Here is an 18387-nt window from a genome sequence, read left to right on the forward strand (position 1 = left end):
AGCTGCCGCCGGCTCCCTCGCCAACCACGCCGACGCCATGCCGCGCGATGCGCCTCGCATCCCGCCCACCCCTCAGAAAACGAGTCACCTGCACCGCTTACGAGGAAGCAAGAGGGGGAGGGGAACAGTTATCCTTCCGAACACCCCTCCCGATGCCCCTGCTTTGGCCCCGTCCCAGTGGCTGCTGCTTTGAATTTGACTGGGTGCCTCTTCCACTACCTCCGTTTTAGGGGCGAAGCTCCTAAAGCCATGGGTCTGTCCATCCCTTGTGTCTCGTGGTACGTGACCGCCGCATGCTTTCGGAGATGTCGCAAAGTGGGCCGCGTTGCACGCGCAAGAACCGGCTGCAACCGGCAGCGCAAACTCGGCACCGGGAGCGCGAGCTTGTCTGTGTTCGCCAACGGAGGCGCGAGCGCACGTGCACTGCGAGGGAGAGATCACGCAAGAGATCACGCCACGAACGCAGGCAGTCGTTCTCGGAGATCGAACGAGACGCAAGGACCTTTGCTCGTTTCCTCTCGTCTTGTTCGGGCACAAGTTCTCGCCCTAAATAAAAGTTCTTTCTTTACCGTTGTGTCCCATCCTACGTGACAAATTGTGGTAGAGGTGCGGGGTAGTCCTCGATGGCGCGGGGTCTTTCACCAGGTCTGGGCCTGGGAGCATTGACTCCGAAAATAAAAGTTGATTTGTACAATGTACGCACACAGTCTTACGTCTTTCTTAATGATGTAATGGGCGAACTTTCACGGGAGAGTTACGGTTACCGATGATCTCCCCCTCTCGAGCTTCGCCCCACTTATCATCATTCATTCCGTGGATATGGCGTGATTTTTTCCGCGGATCAGACGTCAGGGTCGATGTTTTGAAAACGTCTGAGTGCCTCACTGAAGAGGCGAGCGTTGCGCGGATACGTGCTGCGGACAGCGGTAGCAGTGACAACTCTGACGACGCCGTTGCACAGCCTACTCGGGTAGCACCTTCGCAGGACGCCAAACGCATGATAGTCTCTCAGGGACTTCGTTTCCACCAAGGACCCTCGCTCACCTAGGTGAAGCACCTATAGATGCTTATTAAAAAGATGTGCGCCAGCTTCATGTGCAGCAAACAAAGCTGACCGAGTATGGCTTCTTTTCCACAAATAGGTAGCAGTACAACCTCGCTTGCCTGCAAATAAAATGTGTTGAGCTCTGTTCCGTATTTTTATTTAGCAACCCGCAATAACAATAATCGGTTATAACGGTGGGATTTCCTTGGCACTTGGATATTGTTATAAGTGGACTAGACTGGACTAGACTGTACTTACAAAAAGCCCATTGTTCAATATTCACCGTACAAGCCTCTGATCTTAAAGAAAACGAGAAGACAGCATTCCGGGTATTTGCAACTTTCGTTGTAGCCACACAAAGCTGCCAAAACATAGTCGTGGAACTTAATATTTTTGTTTTATTATGGAACAAGTAACACGGCAATCTAGTACCAAATACCACTACAGACAACGGAAATGGTGACTCCGTAAGAACGGCGTTGACATTACACGTGCCTTGTCCGGTACTTCGTTTTCGCTTTTTTTTTAATGAGTGGGGGGGGGGCGCATAGTTGCTGTGTCAATAAAACTATGGCGTATGTTTCAAGCCCTTCCTTCCGTATGCGCGAGTCCGACAAGATGGGAAAGAACAGAGGATTGGACAAGACACGCAATTTTTTTACGTGCGTTTGCAGTAAAATAGTCAATTTTAAAAAAATGGCTCACTGTTGGCACAACGACATTTTAACGGCGAGAACGTTGCTATTCATTGTTTGGAACTCCCAACCCGCTAAAAGTGAGGCCCGAATGACGACTTATCGCATTTTTTAAAATTCAACTGGTCAGTTTTGTCTACGCTCGAACAACGAAAAAAGCTGAAAATTTCTCTTAGTTGTGCTTGTTGTCTTGCTTGCGCTTCTGTTTCATACGCTGGACACCTGCGCTGCGTGGGCGTTTTCTCATGCTTCTGGATACTCTATGACAATCGTTCTTTCCGCAAGAAGGCTTAACTTTACGTGTTCGCTTCAAGGCTCGAGTGGCTCGAGACATCTGACTCCGTGGTGCAAGATGTCTGGAAACGAAGCAGTCATGATAGAGAAAGAAGCAAACTTTTTTCAAGTGCTGGTTGGCGTCCCTTCAAAAATTCCAAAAAAGTGTTTCGAATCCGTTACAAGTCGTCTAGGGCAACTCTTTCCAGTCAGCCCCGGGTGCGAAATTCTTTCGCCCGCAAAGCGGAACTAGCAGCAGGCAAAAAGCGACATGCGTTAAGATGCAGCCTTCGCCTGCAGCGATAATGAGTGTCAGATGCGGCGTCTTTTTTCGACGCTCAGCCGCTCTTGATCAACCCGCTCGCTGCTCCGCGGCGTCCCCTCGCACGCAGCGCCAGCAAGCGCCCCGATAAGAGCCGCGTCGCCCAAGAGTTCGCGACGTGTTCGTCTTGCTCGTAACCAGCGTGCATGCTTTCGCCCAGTTGTTTCGTATATTTTCACTACCGTTGCCAACCGTTCTCATCCTAACAGTCCAGTGTAGTCACCTCACGATCAACCACAAGAGATGCAGTTCAAGATTTTCAGCATTCTCTTGGCCAAATCAACACTGCTGCTGACGTTACTCCAGGGTTAGTGTGCTCTTTGAACTTTCGACGCAAGAGTCGCCATCGCTAGGTTTTTTTTTTTGCTTGTTTGCTTGCTTGCTTGCTTGCTTGCCTGTTAACGGCGTAGTTTTACCGCAGTTCCCGCGTGTTTCGTTAGTAGCAGTAACCTCGTGTTTCGTGAGTCTCAGTATTTTGTGACGACACTAAGCGCACAAGAACAATTTGAAATAAAAAAAGTCGAAGAGTAATGACCTTGAACAGATTATGCAAAAATGTTCACCTTTATTAGTATTAACAGCACATTCTGCTGCTACCAGAGGAGTGGAACTTCGGGTTAACGGAAAAGAGTGAAAGGCTTTTCCTGATTGTGCATAGCTTAATCCCACCAAATTTTGTTCACAGCTTTGACTACCCCAGAGGAATACATATATATCACTGACCATGCTTCCGCTTGTGTTTTTCCACGTAATGCTTTCTCCAGTATTTATGTTTAATGCACAGCTTCACAAGGTCCCGCGAAATTTCCGGCATTTTTTAAGACCAAAATTAGCCCATTGGTGCCGCCAGAAAAAGGTGATGAGTGGCAATCTAGGAGCCGGTACTTACAGTACTTTTATTTTAAGAGTTATGCTTGAAGTCACCTTCAACTCTAGTTTGAAAGAAACACTACTATTTTGTTTCGACGCGCACGGGTGTAACAATTGAGAAATGTACTATGTACTGAAATGTTGAATGTGTACTGTACTCAAAGTCATCGTAGCGTTATGACACTTCATTTTTTCGCTAGTATTTGGCTTCAGTTTTTTTTTACTCTTTTGTAAGTGTAAGCGTAAAACTGATGTCTGAACCAGCTGAGGTACGTGACGTATTTCATGGTTTTTTCTTTACTGCCTTGTGCCTTGAAACGTTTCTATCGTGAAACGTAGCTTAAGTGCTTGGGATCCGACTAATCGACTATTGGTCGTGCTTATTAATGCGACAGCATTCGTTAACTATGCTGGTCGAAAATCGGGCGCCACATAAAATGGCCGCCAAGTGGTGCACGAAATGGCCGACTGCTCAATGCATGAAGAGCAGGCCAACGAATGCTGGAACTGACGGCACACTTCTAAGGAAACCCTTGCAAAGAAAAAGTAAGTAAAAAGAAAATTTAGTAAATTTCACGCTGGGTAGAGCTTGGGCGAGGGTCCTCTGAAATTGCCGGCGAGCGCGGGACCGTTGAAGCACCCGAGCTGGATGATTTTAGGTGACTAACGCTGAACATCGTAAAACGGTTTTGGACTTCAACTTAAATCTTCCGTTAGATGCATGTACTCACTACTACAGAAGAAATATGAGTACGGTAATTACACAAGTGGCCATTAGGTGAGTAGCAAAGCACGGTCCTATTAATAGGGGATATATAGAGCTAACAAGGCTCATTGACCAAGCCGCAGTTACCAAAAGAGGAAAAAATTAACCAAAGTGAAGAGACGTGCCACTGTTAGCACCACGGGGATACAATGCACGCGCTGCCTTCCCCGAGACACCTGTTCGACGCATTTCATCGGTGCGGCGCATACGGCCTCTGGACGGACCACCCGCATCATAGCAGCTGTGAAACATGGCAGTTCACACAATAACGGCATAGCCATTCCACAGTTCTTCACTGGCTCTACTCGACTATCAGTCCGGGCCGTTCGCGGGCTGCCCGGAACGCGATCCCGCGCTCGATTTCCCGGTATATTCCTATGGGAGCGTCAGTCCGAAGGCAGTCCTCGGACTGCCCTCGGGCTGTCCAGAACTGGTAAAGCGGGGTTTCCCACTGCTGCTCTTTCACCATCGCTACACTATAAACACAGCTTAGGGGTCCTAGAATTTTTCATTGCTTTTGTATGTGACGTGTTACGCGTTCTGTTTCCGAACTTGTTCAGTTAGAATCGCCCCCGAAAAGGGAACCAAGCCTTTCCGTGTGTGCACTTTCCAGTTTTAGATGCGACTGCAGCTCATTCACTCGCCTTGTCCCTCCATACGGCTTTGTTGTCCGTCCACACCCCTCCCCTACACTATAAAAAAATAACAGTTAGCGGCGCCCGGTTTCGATCCCACGGAACGCGAGGTACATGGTGCTCTTCCCACTGCGCCACAAAACCGAGACAGAATCAAGTGCTACGAACGCTCCTTATATCCTTGACTCATTCGAACTACGTCAAGATGGTACTGATACGACGCATGATTGGGCAATGATTAACACTTGCAATAAAAGAAAAGAAGCTCCCACTTACAGCAACAATGATGGAGTAAAGGTCGTTGCGACAGCGAAGCCCCAAGCATACCACTTAGAGAGATTGACCAAGATTGGCCAATAAAACATAATAATAATCATAAAACATAATAATCATACATAATGCTTACTAGATTTACGATGAAATACCTACTTGCCTACCTCCTTTCCTGTGTTTGCATTATGTATTAACCCCACTCCCTTCTGTAATGCCTTCGGGCCTTGTAGGTACAATAAATGAAATGAAATGAAATGAAATGAAATGAAATGAAGTTCACAGGCTATATGTATGGTATTTTTCATATCTCCAATAAAATATTTAAGTAGAACGAAGTTGAGGAGAGCTAGAACTTCTGCAAGGCAGTGCAGCACAGGGCCTTGATTTCATGAGCAGAAATATTCAAACGTTGCTCCGCGCAGTAACAAGCTAAATCAATGGAATTGACAGCGTTTCTTCACCAAACTACTTCACCAGCGCATTTACAGAGGCGGCCACCGGTACAACAATTAGGTACAATACGAGCAGTTAAAGTATAGACGCCTTCTTAGGTAATACCACATCAGTACCAGGCTGAAACTTGACACTGACTAGCTTAGAGCTGTACAGAGAAGCACTCAGAATAAATGGCCTGCACTAAAAAACACGTTAGTCCAGCGATCGTTCGCCCAGAAAGTGAAACGCATTTTGCTACACGTTGTTGCCTGTGTAACTCTGCAAATAAAAGTCATTCGCTCGTTACGTCATACCATCCCAACACGACAACTTCGTGGAGTAACCCCCCGCGCTTTTTTTTTGGTGGGGGGGGGGGGGGGAGGGAGGGGGGACATGCATGGAACAATGAGCACGTCAAACAAACACTTGGCGGCTTGGTTGAGGTCATGGTTTGAAATCACTACCTCAGTTCCCAAAGCCGTTTATTGGTCGCTCTGTTGGAGTGGGTAACTTTGGAACATTAGGTGAACTTCGCTTGTTTTTCCCTACTCGCAGGATGTCGGTGTCGCTCAGCAGTGTGTCAAGCGCCACCATCTCCTGCCAACGGCCACGTGTTGTACCGCAGCAGCGGGTCCAGCTACGTCATGTACAAGTGCAACCCAGGCCACGTGCTCACTGGGTCACGTGCATCGCTTTGCTTGCTGGGGCGCTGGAGCCCGGACGCACCGAAGTGTGTCCGCGCCAATAAGCAAAGTGAGCTCCTTGACTCGTCAAATGATAACCTTGCGAGCACATTGCTTATGAGGCCGAGTTGTCGTAGGTATTTTTATGACAGGAAAAGTAAGCAAGAACATTACACAAGATTATGCGAACGTAATCGATAAATCAACGTTGGTGTTGGCTTGCCTTTCTCGTACATGAATTACCTTAAAATTGCCCTAAAGTAATAGCACATCACAGCGAACGCTGTAACAGTCTCCCTCGCTTGCAACTCTATTTCGCTAGCTTCACTGAAGGCTCACTTAACTTGGCGTAAAGCCCTCCTTAAAGGCAAGCGCCCCGATTAGGATTCTGACAAGATGAACAGCGACGTCTTCCCTGTCATTAAAGGCAAGGCTGAAACAATAACAATGCGCGCATTTACAACGTCACTTGCACTGGTAACATACATGCGAAAAAGATTCGAGCATTCCGTACGCTTTCTTACGCGCCTAGAGATGCCGTATATGGACACATTAGGGTAAGCCCTCTCATTACAACAAAAATCAACGCAAAAAAGTGCACAACCGTTACAGATGTTTACGCCGAGGTGATTTGCAATGTATTTAGGACTCACAAATGTAAGGTTTATCCTTCTGTCTTCATGTGACGGAGCCGCTGCTGAACCGTAAATCTCGCCGGAGTTAAAAGCTTCGTATTACACGAAACACTGAAACTTTTTTTTTACTCTATTCGCGTAAACTTTCTACCTCCTTGAATTCTGACATCAGCAACCCTCGAATCAAACAAATCGGCTCAGTAATACCCTTTTTCACTCCTGGTTGCTGTGCGACAAGAACGCAGCAAACGACGCGGGAGTCCATGCTCAAAACAAATCACTTTAAATCTAATGCTAACAGCCAACGTAACGTGCTACAAGTAAACGAAAACAGACCATAAGTTGTAGGAAAATATTTGTGACGACAGATCCTTCCCAACTACTTCACACGTAGCATTCCAGCCGATTTCGCCTTTTGTACCATGTCCCAAGAAATATTCAGGCAACGATTTCTCAGTGGATACTCAGTCAAGGGCGCAGTGTTACACCAGAGTTTCACCAGTAATACAGCAGTGTAGGTAAGGATAGGATGTACTGTTTAATATGAAGGACAGCTGTGCATGGTGCCATCCTTGTTGGTAGTAAAACCGCGTGCGTTTGGTCATTCGTCCACGTTCACAGCCACTGCCGTAGCGTTGCATGTATGCTACTGGTGTTTAGGCCCGTTCTACACGAACGTTTGGCCACAACGTAGAATCAAAAATATGCATTATTTATGTCTACTTTCTATGATTCCTTAGTAGCGTATTGAACAAAAAAAAAATGGCCGCGTACCTGCTCCTTTCTTCGCAGATGTCGACAAATAACGAGTCTTTGTCCACATCTGCCAAGTAAACGCCTACCTTCACTTTTCCGCTCCCCTCTTATGTTGTCCCTCTTCGTCGCGCTCCTCCCATGGTAAACACGCTAAAGGTTTGCTAAAGTCAATTTAAATTTACCGCGTTAGACTGCTCCAGGCCAGGCGCCTCAATTCCAGCGCTGCCGTACGGGGGAGACGCGCGTGAATCGAGGCGCCCTACTTCAACGTTTATACAGTTAAACCTGTATATAACGAAGGTGACAAAAATTCGCAATCTCTCGTTTCATGCAGGTTTTCGTTACATGCAGGTTTCGAGCGAAGGCTCGCGTCAATGAAGCAGAAACGAAACCAAAATTCTAGACATCAGTGACGGTGAACCCACCCTTCAAGAATTTATTTCTCAGTGAAAAAAAAAAAGCGTGATTTGCCCATTGTGATTACCAACGAGCTCGAAAAAGAAGCAATGTCCCTCACCCACGGATTCACAAACGCAACTTAACACGTTTGCCTTGGGACACTTTTAGGTGCCTTAACGCGTTTGAAGGGCAGCTTATGCCGAAAGGGCGCCTTTCGTGAACTTGACGCTCTGTTCCGCACTCAAAATTGGTGAGCGGGTGCTAGATGGAATACCATGCCGGGCGGCTACGTTTTGTTTTTTCTCGCTGGCAGAGACGGCATTTTAGATCGTCAGCTTGTCTTGGAAAGACAACACTTCTCGTTTTATGTCAGCAGATTTCACCAACCATCAACCGACACAGCAAATAGCAGTGGCACGGCCGTGGCAGAGGAGACGCGCGACTACACGACGGCAGGCAGACCTAGCACCTAACCGACACAACACTCAAACGTGGGAACGCACGGTAGTTTGCGGTGCGCAAGAAATTCGCTAAACTACTAGATCTATTTAGCTGATTTTTCAGAAAAAGTGCAAAAAACAATTGCTCATCAGCGGAGAGAATTCGTTACATCAAGGTTAACTGCCGCAACGCCTTCGTTACACAGAGGTCGCGAACGCATATCTTTCAATGGCGCTGGCCATAATGGGCAAGTTGAAAACTTCGTTAAATCCAGAAATTCGTTACACAGAGGTTCGTTGCATACTGGTTTAACTGTAGAACCGCTTTGCCCTAGCCCACGTTGTGTTCCAAGCAGAACGTGGAACCTATCTAGTGGAACCTTTCGTAACTGTTCCCGCTTAAATTCTAAAAATGCCGCTAGAAAATGCCGCTAGAAGCTCTAGTGGCGTGGGCGACAGCAGGCGACAGTGTGAATTTGTTTTCTGCAGTAGCTGTAGTATTTTATTTCGCAAAAATCAAGCATCTATGAATTTTTTTAAAGGCGCACTGTAAGTATCCCTTATGTATTAATTTTCTGTCTTATATTTGCGTAATGTCTTGTTCTTGTTCAACAATGTTGACAAGTATGAACATATAAACCGGACTTATACGCACAGATTTAGCTGAGAGTATGCACGACTATTGCGCAGACTTCGTTTCACTTTGGCCGGGAGGCTGAATCGAGTCACATACAGACAGACAAACAGACATATCGACAGACCAAAATTTCTGGGTTTAAGTAGCCCAAGAAAGACTATCGTCTTTTAAAAAATACCGCTTCGGGAACTCATTTCGTTACGGTTCAGTTGCGTTTCGACTAAATAACTGGCCCAACAGGTTCCCGAACTGGTTCGATGCGCTGACATTAAAAGCGAAGTGAGAGAAAATGTTTGGTAGTTTAAAATACAAACAAAGTAACAGCAGTGTAGTTTTAAAGGCAACCTTAAACAATGCGGTCAGATTTTAGGGACAAAAAATGAAGTGGTGACGATTCACCAGCACCTTTCTCGATAAGCCCTTATGTCGTCCAGTCACTATAGTTGTGAGTGTTTTCTTTAACGCGAAGCTTTCTACCTCCACCAGCCAAGGGTTCTGTCGCGACCATCGGCGTCAACAGAAAACTCCCGCGAGCAAATGAAAGAAGTTACTGGCACCGCCAGGAATCGAACCACGTACAAATTGAGAAATGGAGCGAAAGCCGGTTTTCTTGCCAATCGAACTTTTTTTTTGTAAGGATAATTTATTCACACATAAGTATACACGTTATGCAGGGGGCTCCACATGTTTCAGCAGTATCTTTGAGAGCGGATGTGTCGGTTACATTTTCGGGTATACATATAGTGACATGACAATGAACATAAATCCAGCCAGAAAAACACGAAACAAAGGAGGAAGAAAACTGACAACAGCATCACGGGCTGTACCATGGATGGATGGATGGATGGATGGATGGATGGATGGATGGATGGATGGATTGATGGATGGATGGATGGATGGATGGATGGATGGATGGATGGATGGACGGACGGACGGACGGACGGAGACAAAGGGGGGAGAGGGAGAGAAACGATTATTAAGAAGAGGTGTTGTGATTTTCCAAGCGCCCCAGGCTCTTCTGCTCCTCTGCGGGATCGAAGAATCAAGTCGTTCTGAATCCCAGAATCGTATCTGGCCAAAGCTGTCTCCCATAGCGCGAACGTATCCCTGGCGGTATTTACTAAAGGCCAAACGACAGGGCCGGCGCACGTCGCATAAAATAGGTTGGAAGGGTTTCTTCATTTATTGCATATGTTTGTGCGTGTTTTAGGGGACATTTCGGATAGCCGGGAGTTGTTTGGGTAAAGGCCTATAAACGGTACCTCCGGCGAGGTCGTTCCGTTCCGGCCAAAATCATTCCGGCGGCCCGAACGCCCGGCGGATGGCGGAAGGGGTTTAAACGGTCTCTCCGGCACACCGCGCACTCCGGCGCCGCTAGAGCCATCTTAGTGGCCGGCGAGTCCAATGACGTGCGTGCAATGCTTTTACTTTTTTTATTATTAATGCGTGCTCGATTCGAAGACGTTTATTGTGTACTTTCGGCGTTTAGAGGCCGCGATATGGATTTACGCGAACTTCAGTAGTGTGAGAGCAGTCAGGAAAAACTAACCTGACCTGGGCAATGGTCGTGCTTGCGCGAGAAACGCGCAGCGCCCCGCGTCGTATGTTGCACCTGGGCGTCAATATTTGTGTAAAGCACAAAGCTACATAACAAGCTGCCAGCCGGTGCCCGCGCGACTGCACATAGGCAATCGTAGGTAAAAACTGTCGGCAGCTTATTTTAAGCAACGCACTACATACCGCGGTTTGCTTGTGCATATTTAGGCCATTTGTTTAGACACCCTTATTTATCATCGCTAGGCAGCTACTCCAGGATACTGATTATTAAAACCAAACAAGCCGCGGATCTCGTTAGGGGTGAACGGATCTGATAGTACAGTGAAGCTAGAAGTGTCTAGTTCATATCGTAGCATCGCCCCCGCTCCCCCGCCGACCTCCCGCTTGTCATATTCGACCCGCAGCCGCAGGACACCGCGGGACGCTGCCGCTTCCCATCATTTATTTAGCCTCCGCAGGAATTTAGATCACGGGTCATAATATAGTTTTAAACCTACAATTTTATTACCCAACGGCGCTTGCGCAAGTTTATTCAGCTTAGATTTGAAGTGACCCCAGTTTGCCAACTGTAGTGAAGCAATATTCAGTCAACTGGGGCGGGTGGATCGCCATGTCCCCCCCTTAACAACAAGTACCCATCTTCCAGCCTCTCCCTCACACAAACCCCTAACAACTCCACAATTCCGTAAATATTTTAAAATGACTGCAAACCAAGCAGCCTCGTCAAGAAATGAGCATGACTAAGCCCTAGGAATACCCATGTACGCTCCAAACGAAAAATATGACGCGTTGGGTGTGCGCAACACTTTCGAAGAACAAATCAAGGCCCAAGCCGTGCAACACACAGCGCACCTAGAGCACCTCACCAAGATAGCCGCGAGCAGACACCTATTAGACAGCCTGCGCATTTTATATGAGAATACCGTCGGCGACAACATCTCCACCCCTGCGGAGAGAGCTGTGAGTCCAGGAACTTGAGGAAATCCGCACGTTGTTTGTATTGACACAGCCACGTGGAGCTATGGTTTCAGCTGCTACCGACTGCTCGAGAAAAGTTCTTGAACCCTGCTCCACCCAAACACCCAGAGGAGGACGAAAAACTGGCCTTTGCCCTAGCCCTATATAGCAGCTACCCAAGTGCGGAAAATGATTAGCGATTCCCATCAAGCGATCTGCAAAAGGAAGAATTTCCAGCGGAAGGCGCAGGATCTTTACCCGCCACGAGACGAACCAAAACACCAGACCCCCGCACATGTGGCACTACAAGGCAACGAACGGGCCAACGAGGCTGCCCGAGATCTCACCCACCGAGAGCCCCAGCACACATTCCACAGACAACTCCAAAGATCGCGTCTGTTCTCGCCGAGACGTGCTTGTTCACTACAAAGGGGAAAGACGAAGCCACCCGGCTGCTGGCCCCTCGCTCACCAAGAAACAAGAAGTGGCGTGTAGACGTCTCCAGATGATCACTTATCCAAACCCAAGGCTGTACTGGCCCTTCAATTTGGAAATAGACAACGCTGGATGTAAACACTGCCCAAAGCTTGCGACCTTGGCTCGCATGCTATGGGAACGCCCCAGTATACAGAGACATGGGTTCGAAAATTCAAAAGGAACATTTATTATCACTAGTAAGGAGCAATGGGAAACAGTGCCGCACAGCGAAAAGCCTGAAATCCAACAGTGGGCCATCCAAAGGAAGACATCGCCAGGAGCCAAGGCATCTTGGCTGTCGTCTAGAATGCCACAGGCCTGAATAGGCCTCCCCTTTCGACCGCATAAAGTTATTTTCTCCTCCTCCGGATTGATCGGAGTTTAACATTTTCTAAACTAGGCATAGGATTTACTTGAAGTGAATTTAGTGCTGCAAAATATCACGAGCTAATTGCTAATTGGACATATTTCAGAAAACTTCAGTGACAGAGAAGGATAATAGAACACTCAAAATAAATTCAACAAAACCCAAATTTAATGTCCACATGCGCCCAAATGCCCAGCTGTCAGTTGTACCACTGATGACGACCTTTGAAGGTTGGAATTCTGCAAATGCACCCAGCATTGTTTGCGAAACAGGGACTACAAGTTTATAGTGGCATGGGAGCACAAAGGGAAAGACACGTGAGCGTGGGGGTGCAAAAAAATCATCTCTTGGTGCAACATCATCCACCCACCAGTTACGTATCCAGGATTTCATTTCGGGGGAGAATTGGGGCCAAAAAAGGTAATAAAAGAGCATGAAAGGATGAAAGTGCACACAAAAAAATACAAGCCAGAGCAAGGAATTCATTACAAAGAAAAACAGCTTTGTTATCTAACTCAACAGCCCGCACAAGCACTGTTTGAATTGCCTGCACAGTGGACGAGCAGATATCACCCTCATACCGAAGATCCACAAATCTCCAAGGACTACGCCAGTACCTTTTCTGTTGGCAAAACATTTGAACACTTGGTACATACACAAATCACCACTCACCTTGAACAAGCGGACAGTATCCTTATGCCATGTTTGGCTTTTGTACCGGACTGTTCGCTCAACACGCGCTGTTACAGCCAAAAAACGCGAAGAAAAAATTCTGGAGGCTCCGTTACATCACCTCTCTTTTTCAATGCTAATTACTCCACTCACCCATAAGACTTCACCAAATCTCAGACCTTCATTACACTCTCTATGCCGACAACATCATACTGTGGACAATTCAAGGTCAGTTGGAGCCAACACGACACCCTACAGCAAGCTATAGATACAATCAACACGTATCTCATACCAAAAGGGCTACGCTGCCAAGCCGAGAAGTCTGCACTACTGATGCTTCGCTTACGCACGCGAGAAAGACCTGCCGAAACCCCATCAAATTCTACTCTGGCGAATAAAAACACTCCTATCCCCCAAGTTTCTGCTCTGTGTAATCTTGGCGTTCCTTTGCATCATGATGGCCCGAGTGCTGCCTTAGCCTCCAACTCACTAAAGCATGTTCGCAACTTACATGCCTCACTCAACGTCTAAGACACCAACACGCAGTACTCAGACAGGATGAATCTTGCAAGCAAGCTGAAACAGGCCCTGCTGCTTAGTCGCATCACCTACAGGATGACTTATACTCCAGTCGAACCCCCCTGAATTAAGAAAATTTGATATGTTAAGGGGGAACATGGGTCTTTGGGACCAAAAAATTGCCCAAAAAAGCATTTTTTCAGATATCGCTTTTCTATTGATTTGCAGTTTTTCCTCCAAGAATTCCATATGTGGAACAGTGCCACCGACTTATAAAAGCCATAGAGGCCCGATTTTAATAAAGAAATAATTATTTTCCCATAATTCCACACTTTTTCGCCTCGAGTAGTATCGCAGTGATACAAAACTCTCGAGAGGTACTATAGGCATCAAATGAAACGCGAACACGAAAATATGAACCTGAACGCGTGATGCACTCTCTTGAGGCCTAGTTCTGCATTGTTGCTCCCATCACAGCCATCAACTTGGGTCCAGCGAGTTTTCGTCGTTTTCTCGGTGTTTTCGCGGGGCGGCCCTACGTTTGCGTTGGGTATCCCCTACCCGCCCTCCCACGTTGTTGGACGTCTGCTGCCTTCTGGACTTGCCTCATCCTTGACTTGTGGGGAAGATGGCCTCTCCTCAGCCCGCAGCCGTGCACTACCGGCCTCCAGTGCCGAAGTCACGGTGCTTCAAGTTTGATGCGCCGAAAGACGCCTCTGTTGACATCATCGATGCCATAGAAGACGTCGTGGGTCCCCACGGCCTGAAGGGTCTCCAACACCAAGGAGGCATGAAGTTTTGTGCCGCGGTCACGTCCGCTGCTGCAGCGAAGTCCCTGCATGAGCGTTGTACCATCGTCGTGAATGGCATTTCGTGCCCAGTTACATGCATTGGACCCCAGATTGTGTACGTAACCGTGTACCGTTTTCAGTGGTACATGAACGACCAAGACTTGGGGGCAGCCCTAGCGCCTTATGGTCGGGAGCTCAGGATTCAGTACCCGAACTTCAATAGTCGGCCGCGCATTGAGAACGGCATGCGCCTCGTCCGCATCGAGATGAAGTCTCCCATCCCGAACTTCCTGTCGGTGCGTGGGTACAAGGTGCAGTGTGAGTACAGGGGCGTGAAGAGAGTTTGCTCTCGTTGTGATCTCGAAGGTCACAACGGCACGGACTGTAAAAGGCCGTGGTGCCGTCGGTGCGAGACATTCGGCCACGAATTCAACTCGTGCTCGGCCCGATGTCGCCGTTGTCGGGGAGATCACGCCACAGCGGACTGCCTTCGTCCACGTTCTTACGCGCAGGCGGCAAGCAACTTTCCCGAACTGCCCCGAAATACCAGCGAGACCCTTCAGGCGACTTTGACCCCCCTACAGGCCCTATCTTCCGATATCCCCTGTAGCCCTGCGCAATCGTCCAACGATGACACGTCGCAGGACAAAGCTACAGTTGATGAGACGCCGATGGATGAATCTCCCTCCTTGCCGCATCCGGACAAGGACACGTCATCATCTGAGGAGCAGACTAGCCAGCCCAGTGCAGCGACGGAGAGCAGCTCACCCTCTGATGCTTCCCTTTCGCAGCCAAGCTCTTCGGATATCGAAACAGAGGAAAGTGGCTCTACTGACTTTCATACAGCCCCCGCACCACCGAAGTCAGTGGATTCTGCTCGTGCGACTAAGCTTCCCCGAGGACCTCGCAGCCGTGGTCTCCGTGCCCCATCCAACGAGGACGACGTGAAGCCCATTCGTCGGGAGGCGGCAAAGCCGTACCATCGCGATGTGACAGCAGCTGACCATCATGGCGCCCCGCCTAGACTCTCCGAGGATGCCTCCCTCCCGACCGACCCAGCACCCCTGAGCGAACCGGTCTGTTCAACGCAAGACAAGGACCCGCGTCTCGTCAACCCAATTAATCAGGTGTGGGACTTGCTAGGCGCCTTACGAGTGGACAGCAAGCGGCTGTTATCGATGCCAACGCCCTCAGATGACACGGCAGACCCCAGTAAGAAACTGTGTCTGCCCGCCTCCAACGCTAGTCCTGATTTGTATGAAGGTAGCATCAATGGATCAATGGTAGCACCAGTCTAGCCATCCTTCATTGTCAGATGGCCGTGTTATTCTTGCTTGCCCACGGGGTTTTATGCTGGCGAAATGGGAAGCAGTGGTTGAAACGATTGCCAGCACGAAATCCCACTGATGCTCCTTTCATTGCCATTTTGATGTTCGATTTTGTTTTGGGTTCGGCGGCCATTTTGGTCGCATTTCCTCCTCAGTACGCACATCATGTGACAGCGTTCTTCTTTGCACACGGCCTCTGCCAGCTCCCTCGGTTACAGTGCCTCGGTTGCTCCGTTCCGGCATCACGTGCATGTCGTGGGCTCGCCCCACGCTAGGAGCTTGTTTAACGTTGGGCACGCGAGACGCAGGGAGGCTGCATGCGCCTCACGAGGCCGTATGCTTTGCCTTCCTTTAAAGGTGTAACGAGGCCAGCTGAGCGCGTGATCCGCGTCGCTGATTGCTGTGGAGGAGTAAGGGATTGACAACGGAAAAGGCCCTAATTTTACTATATCCTTTAATGCAAGTGCATTTACTTTCTTTAAATGCTCAAGGCTTCCGCAGCCTTGACAAGCAGAGAGAGATCATGCATTTTGCGCGAGCAATGAAAGTTGATATTCTTTTTTTGCAAGAGTGCAATTTTCACACCCCGCATGATGTTAAATTATTTAAACAGCGTTTTTCAGTTCACGCTTTTTTTTCGCTAAACGACTGTATGGCCTTAGGCGTTGGTGTTGTCTTTTTGAGTGCTTACCTTCGCGACAAAGCACATGTAACTTTTGGCTTTGACGGCCGGGTAATTGCCATTGATTTTTACCTGTTCTCACGCCGGGTGAGGGCAGTTAATTTGTATGCGCCTGCACCGCGCCATCTTTCCGCCAGTTTCTTTCGTTCGCTAGACATGTTTTTGTTGGATGCCTACCCAACTTTTCTAGTGGGCGATTTTAACTGTGTTGTTGACCCCGAGCGAGACGTTAGAGGGCCAGGCCGAGGAAGGCCGTATAGAGGTGCGAGCGCGTTGCGCGACTTGATGGATCAGTTTCGCCTCTGCGATGCGTGGGTTCATCTACACGGAGACGTGTTTGTTGCAACATGGTCTGGGGGTCGATCGGCCAGTCGTTTAGACAAATTTCTTCTTCCGCCCGAGTTAAGTGGCTTGGTAGAGAGTTGCGAAGTGTTGTCCTTCCCAGAGGAGGCGCCCAGAATTTCAGATCACGTGCCAGTTTCGGTGAAACTAAAATCCCATACAGGTGACCCTAACCCCAATTTGTGGCGAATGGATCAATGCTTGCTTACTGATGCTGTTAGCGTGGCAGGAATTAGGGTTTCTCTAGTGGAGGAAAGGAACACGCATCAAGGGGAAGCCGACTGGGACTGCTTGAAAGCTGGATGACGTACATGTCTTACCCAAGCAGGGCGTGAGCGCAAGGTTCGCATCACGCGTTAACTAAACGAAACCCTCAGAAGCTTACGAATAGTTAAGACCGTGGATACTGTAACGTTTGCTATGCGAGACTACATGGATCTGCTAAAAGTGCGATACGAGCGCCTTTTGCGCCAATCGTCACGCGCGGGAAGCAAAGCGTTCGTTTTGGGGCGCCCAGTTTCAGATCCGTCTGTCTCAAGGCACGTTAAAGCAGGCTCAATAGATCAGGCATCGCGTGTTCAAGATCCATACGTACAGTCACCGGTTGGTGAACGAAGTACGAATAATGAGGATATCTGCAGGACGTTTGCCCAGTACTTCCAAGAATTTTTCAGTTCAGAGAAGGCTTGCCTTGATGCGAACAGCTTCAAAAATCACGTACGGAACTTTTGCGGGGAACTGCCCAGCGTCCCTAGCTACTGGCACGAGCGTCTCTGTGCCCCTGTCACGGCGGAGGAGCTATGGAAAGTACTGAAAGATATGCGTGACTCCTTCGCTCCTGGTCCTGACGGAATCCCGGCGGGGTTTTACAAAGTGTTTTTCCCGGTCCTCAAAGAGCAGATGCTAAGAATGGTGAACGCATTCTTGGTCGAAGGAAGGAAACCCGACTCGTTTCGCGCGGGGAGGGTAGTTCTAATAGCTAAGCCCGGCGGCGATCCTTCAGAACCGCATGCCTACCGGTCGATAACTCTGCTGAATGCGGACTACAAGCTGGTAGCGTCTGTGCTGGTTAAACGCATCGGCATGGCGCTCCCGGAAATAGTTAGCTTAGCGCAGACGTGCAGCGTCCCCGGCCGCACTATATTCTCGGCGCTGACACTAACTAGAGACCTTTTCACCTTCGCCATGCGGACGGGCATCTCCGGCTGTTTTGTCTCGGTCCATCAGGCGAAAGCCTTCGATCGGGTCGAGCACCAGTACTTGCTCGCCGTTCTGGAAAACTTCGGCTTTCCTCAGGACTGCGTGGCAAGGTTGGGGGCACTGTACACGGACGTGACATCGCAGCTTTTAGTGAATGGGCAGCTCACTGAACCCTTCCCCGTCACTCGTGGAATAAGGCAGGGTTGCCCGCTGTCGCCCCTCCTCTTCGCCCTATGCCTTGATCCGCTTTTGCGTCGAATAATTGACTCCCCAGCGATACGCGGCTTCCCGTTGCCTGGCCAGGGCCAGGTCAAGGTCTCGGCGTACGCGGACGACGTTTCCCTGTTCTTAAGAGACGAAGACAGTTACACAGCGTTTTTACGGCTTTTCACGGAGTAAAGCGAGTTGTCTGGTGCTCAGCTGAACAGGGGGAAAAGCAAGGCGCTCCGCTTTGGCGCGTTCGCGTCGGACCTGCCTGGCGGCATTGAATGGGTTGCACGAGTGAAAGTGTTGGGGGTTGTCTTTCGCGCGTCGGGCGAAGTGGCGAATGAGACATGGAGGCAGTTGAAAGGAAAGGCGGAGGCGCGGCTAGCGGTAGCTGCATCCTTCGACCTTTGTTTGCAGGAGCGCA

The 18387-nt window shown here is 48.9% G+C and overlaps 1 protein-coding gene across 8 annotated transcripts in view; it reads left to right on the top strand.

The window, feature by feature from the left end:
- The first annotated feature begins 2406 nt into the window (after positions 1-2406).
- Positions 2407-18387, top strand: part of LOC144173833 (uncharacterized) — a 268949-nt gene continuing 252968 nt past the window's right edge. For 6 of the 8 annotated variants that reach the window (XM_077702095.1, XM_077702096.1, XM_077702097.1 and 3 more), the window contains exons 1-2: positions 2408-2642; positions 5870-6067. In XM_077702095.1, coding sequence (XP_077558221.1) covers positions 2579-2642; positions 5870-6067 — 262 coding nt within the window. In that variant the 5' untranslated portion in view covers positions 2408-2578. Of the gene's footprint in view, positions 2643-5869; positions 6068-18387 lie in introns of all 8 variants that reach the window. The other 2 variants (XM_077702098.1, XM_077702101.1) reach the window with 1 other exon arrangement.

The sequence above is a fragment of the Haemaphysalis longicornis genome, unplaced genomic scaffold, assembly GCF_048455015.1.
Source record: "Haemaphysalis longicornis isolate Haplotype H1 unplaced genomic scaffold, Haemaphysalis longicornis Haplotype H1 scaffold_3, whole genome shotgun sequence".
NCBI lineage: Eukaryota > Metazoa > Arthropoda > Arachnida > Ixodida > Ixodidae > Haemaphysalis > Haemaphysalis longicornis.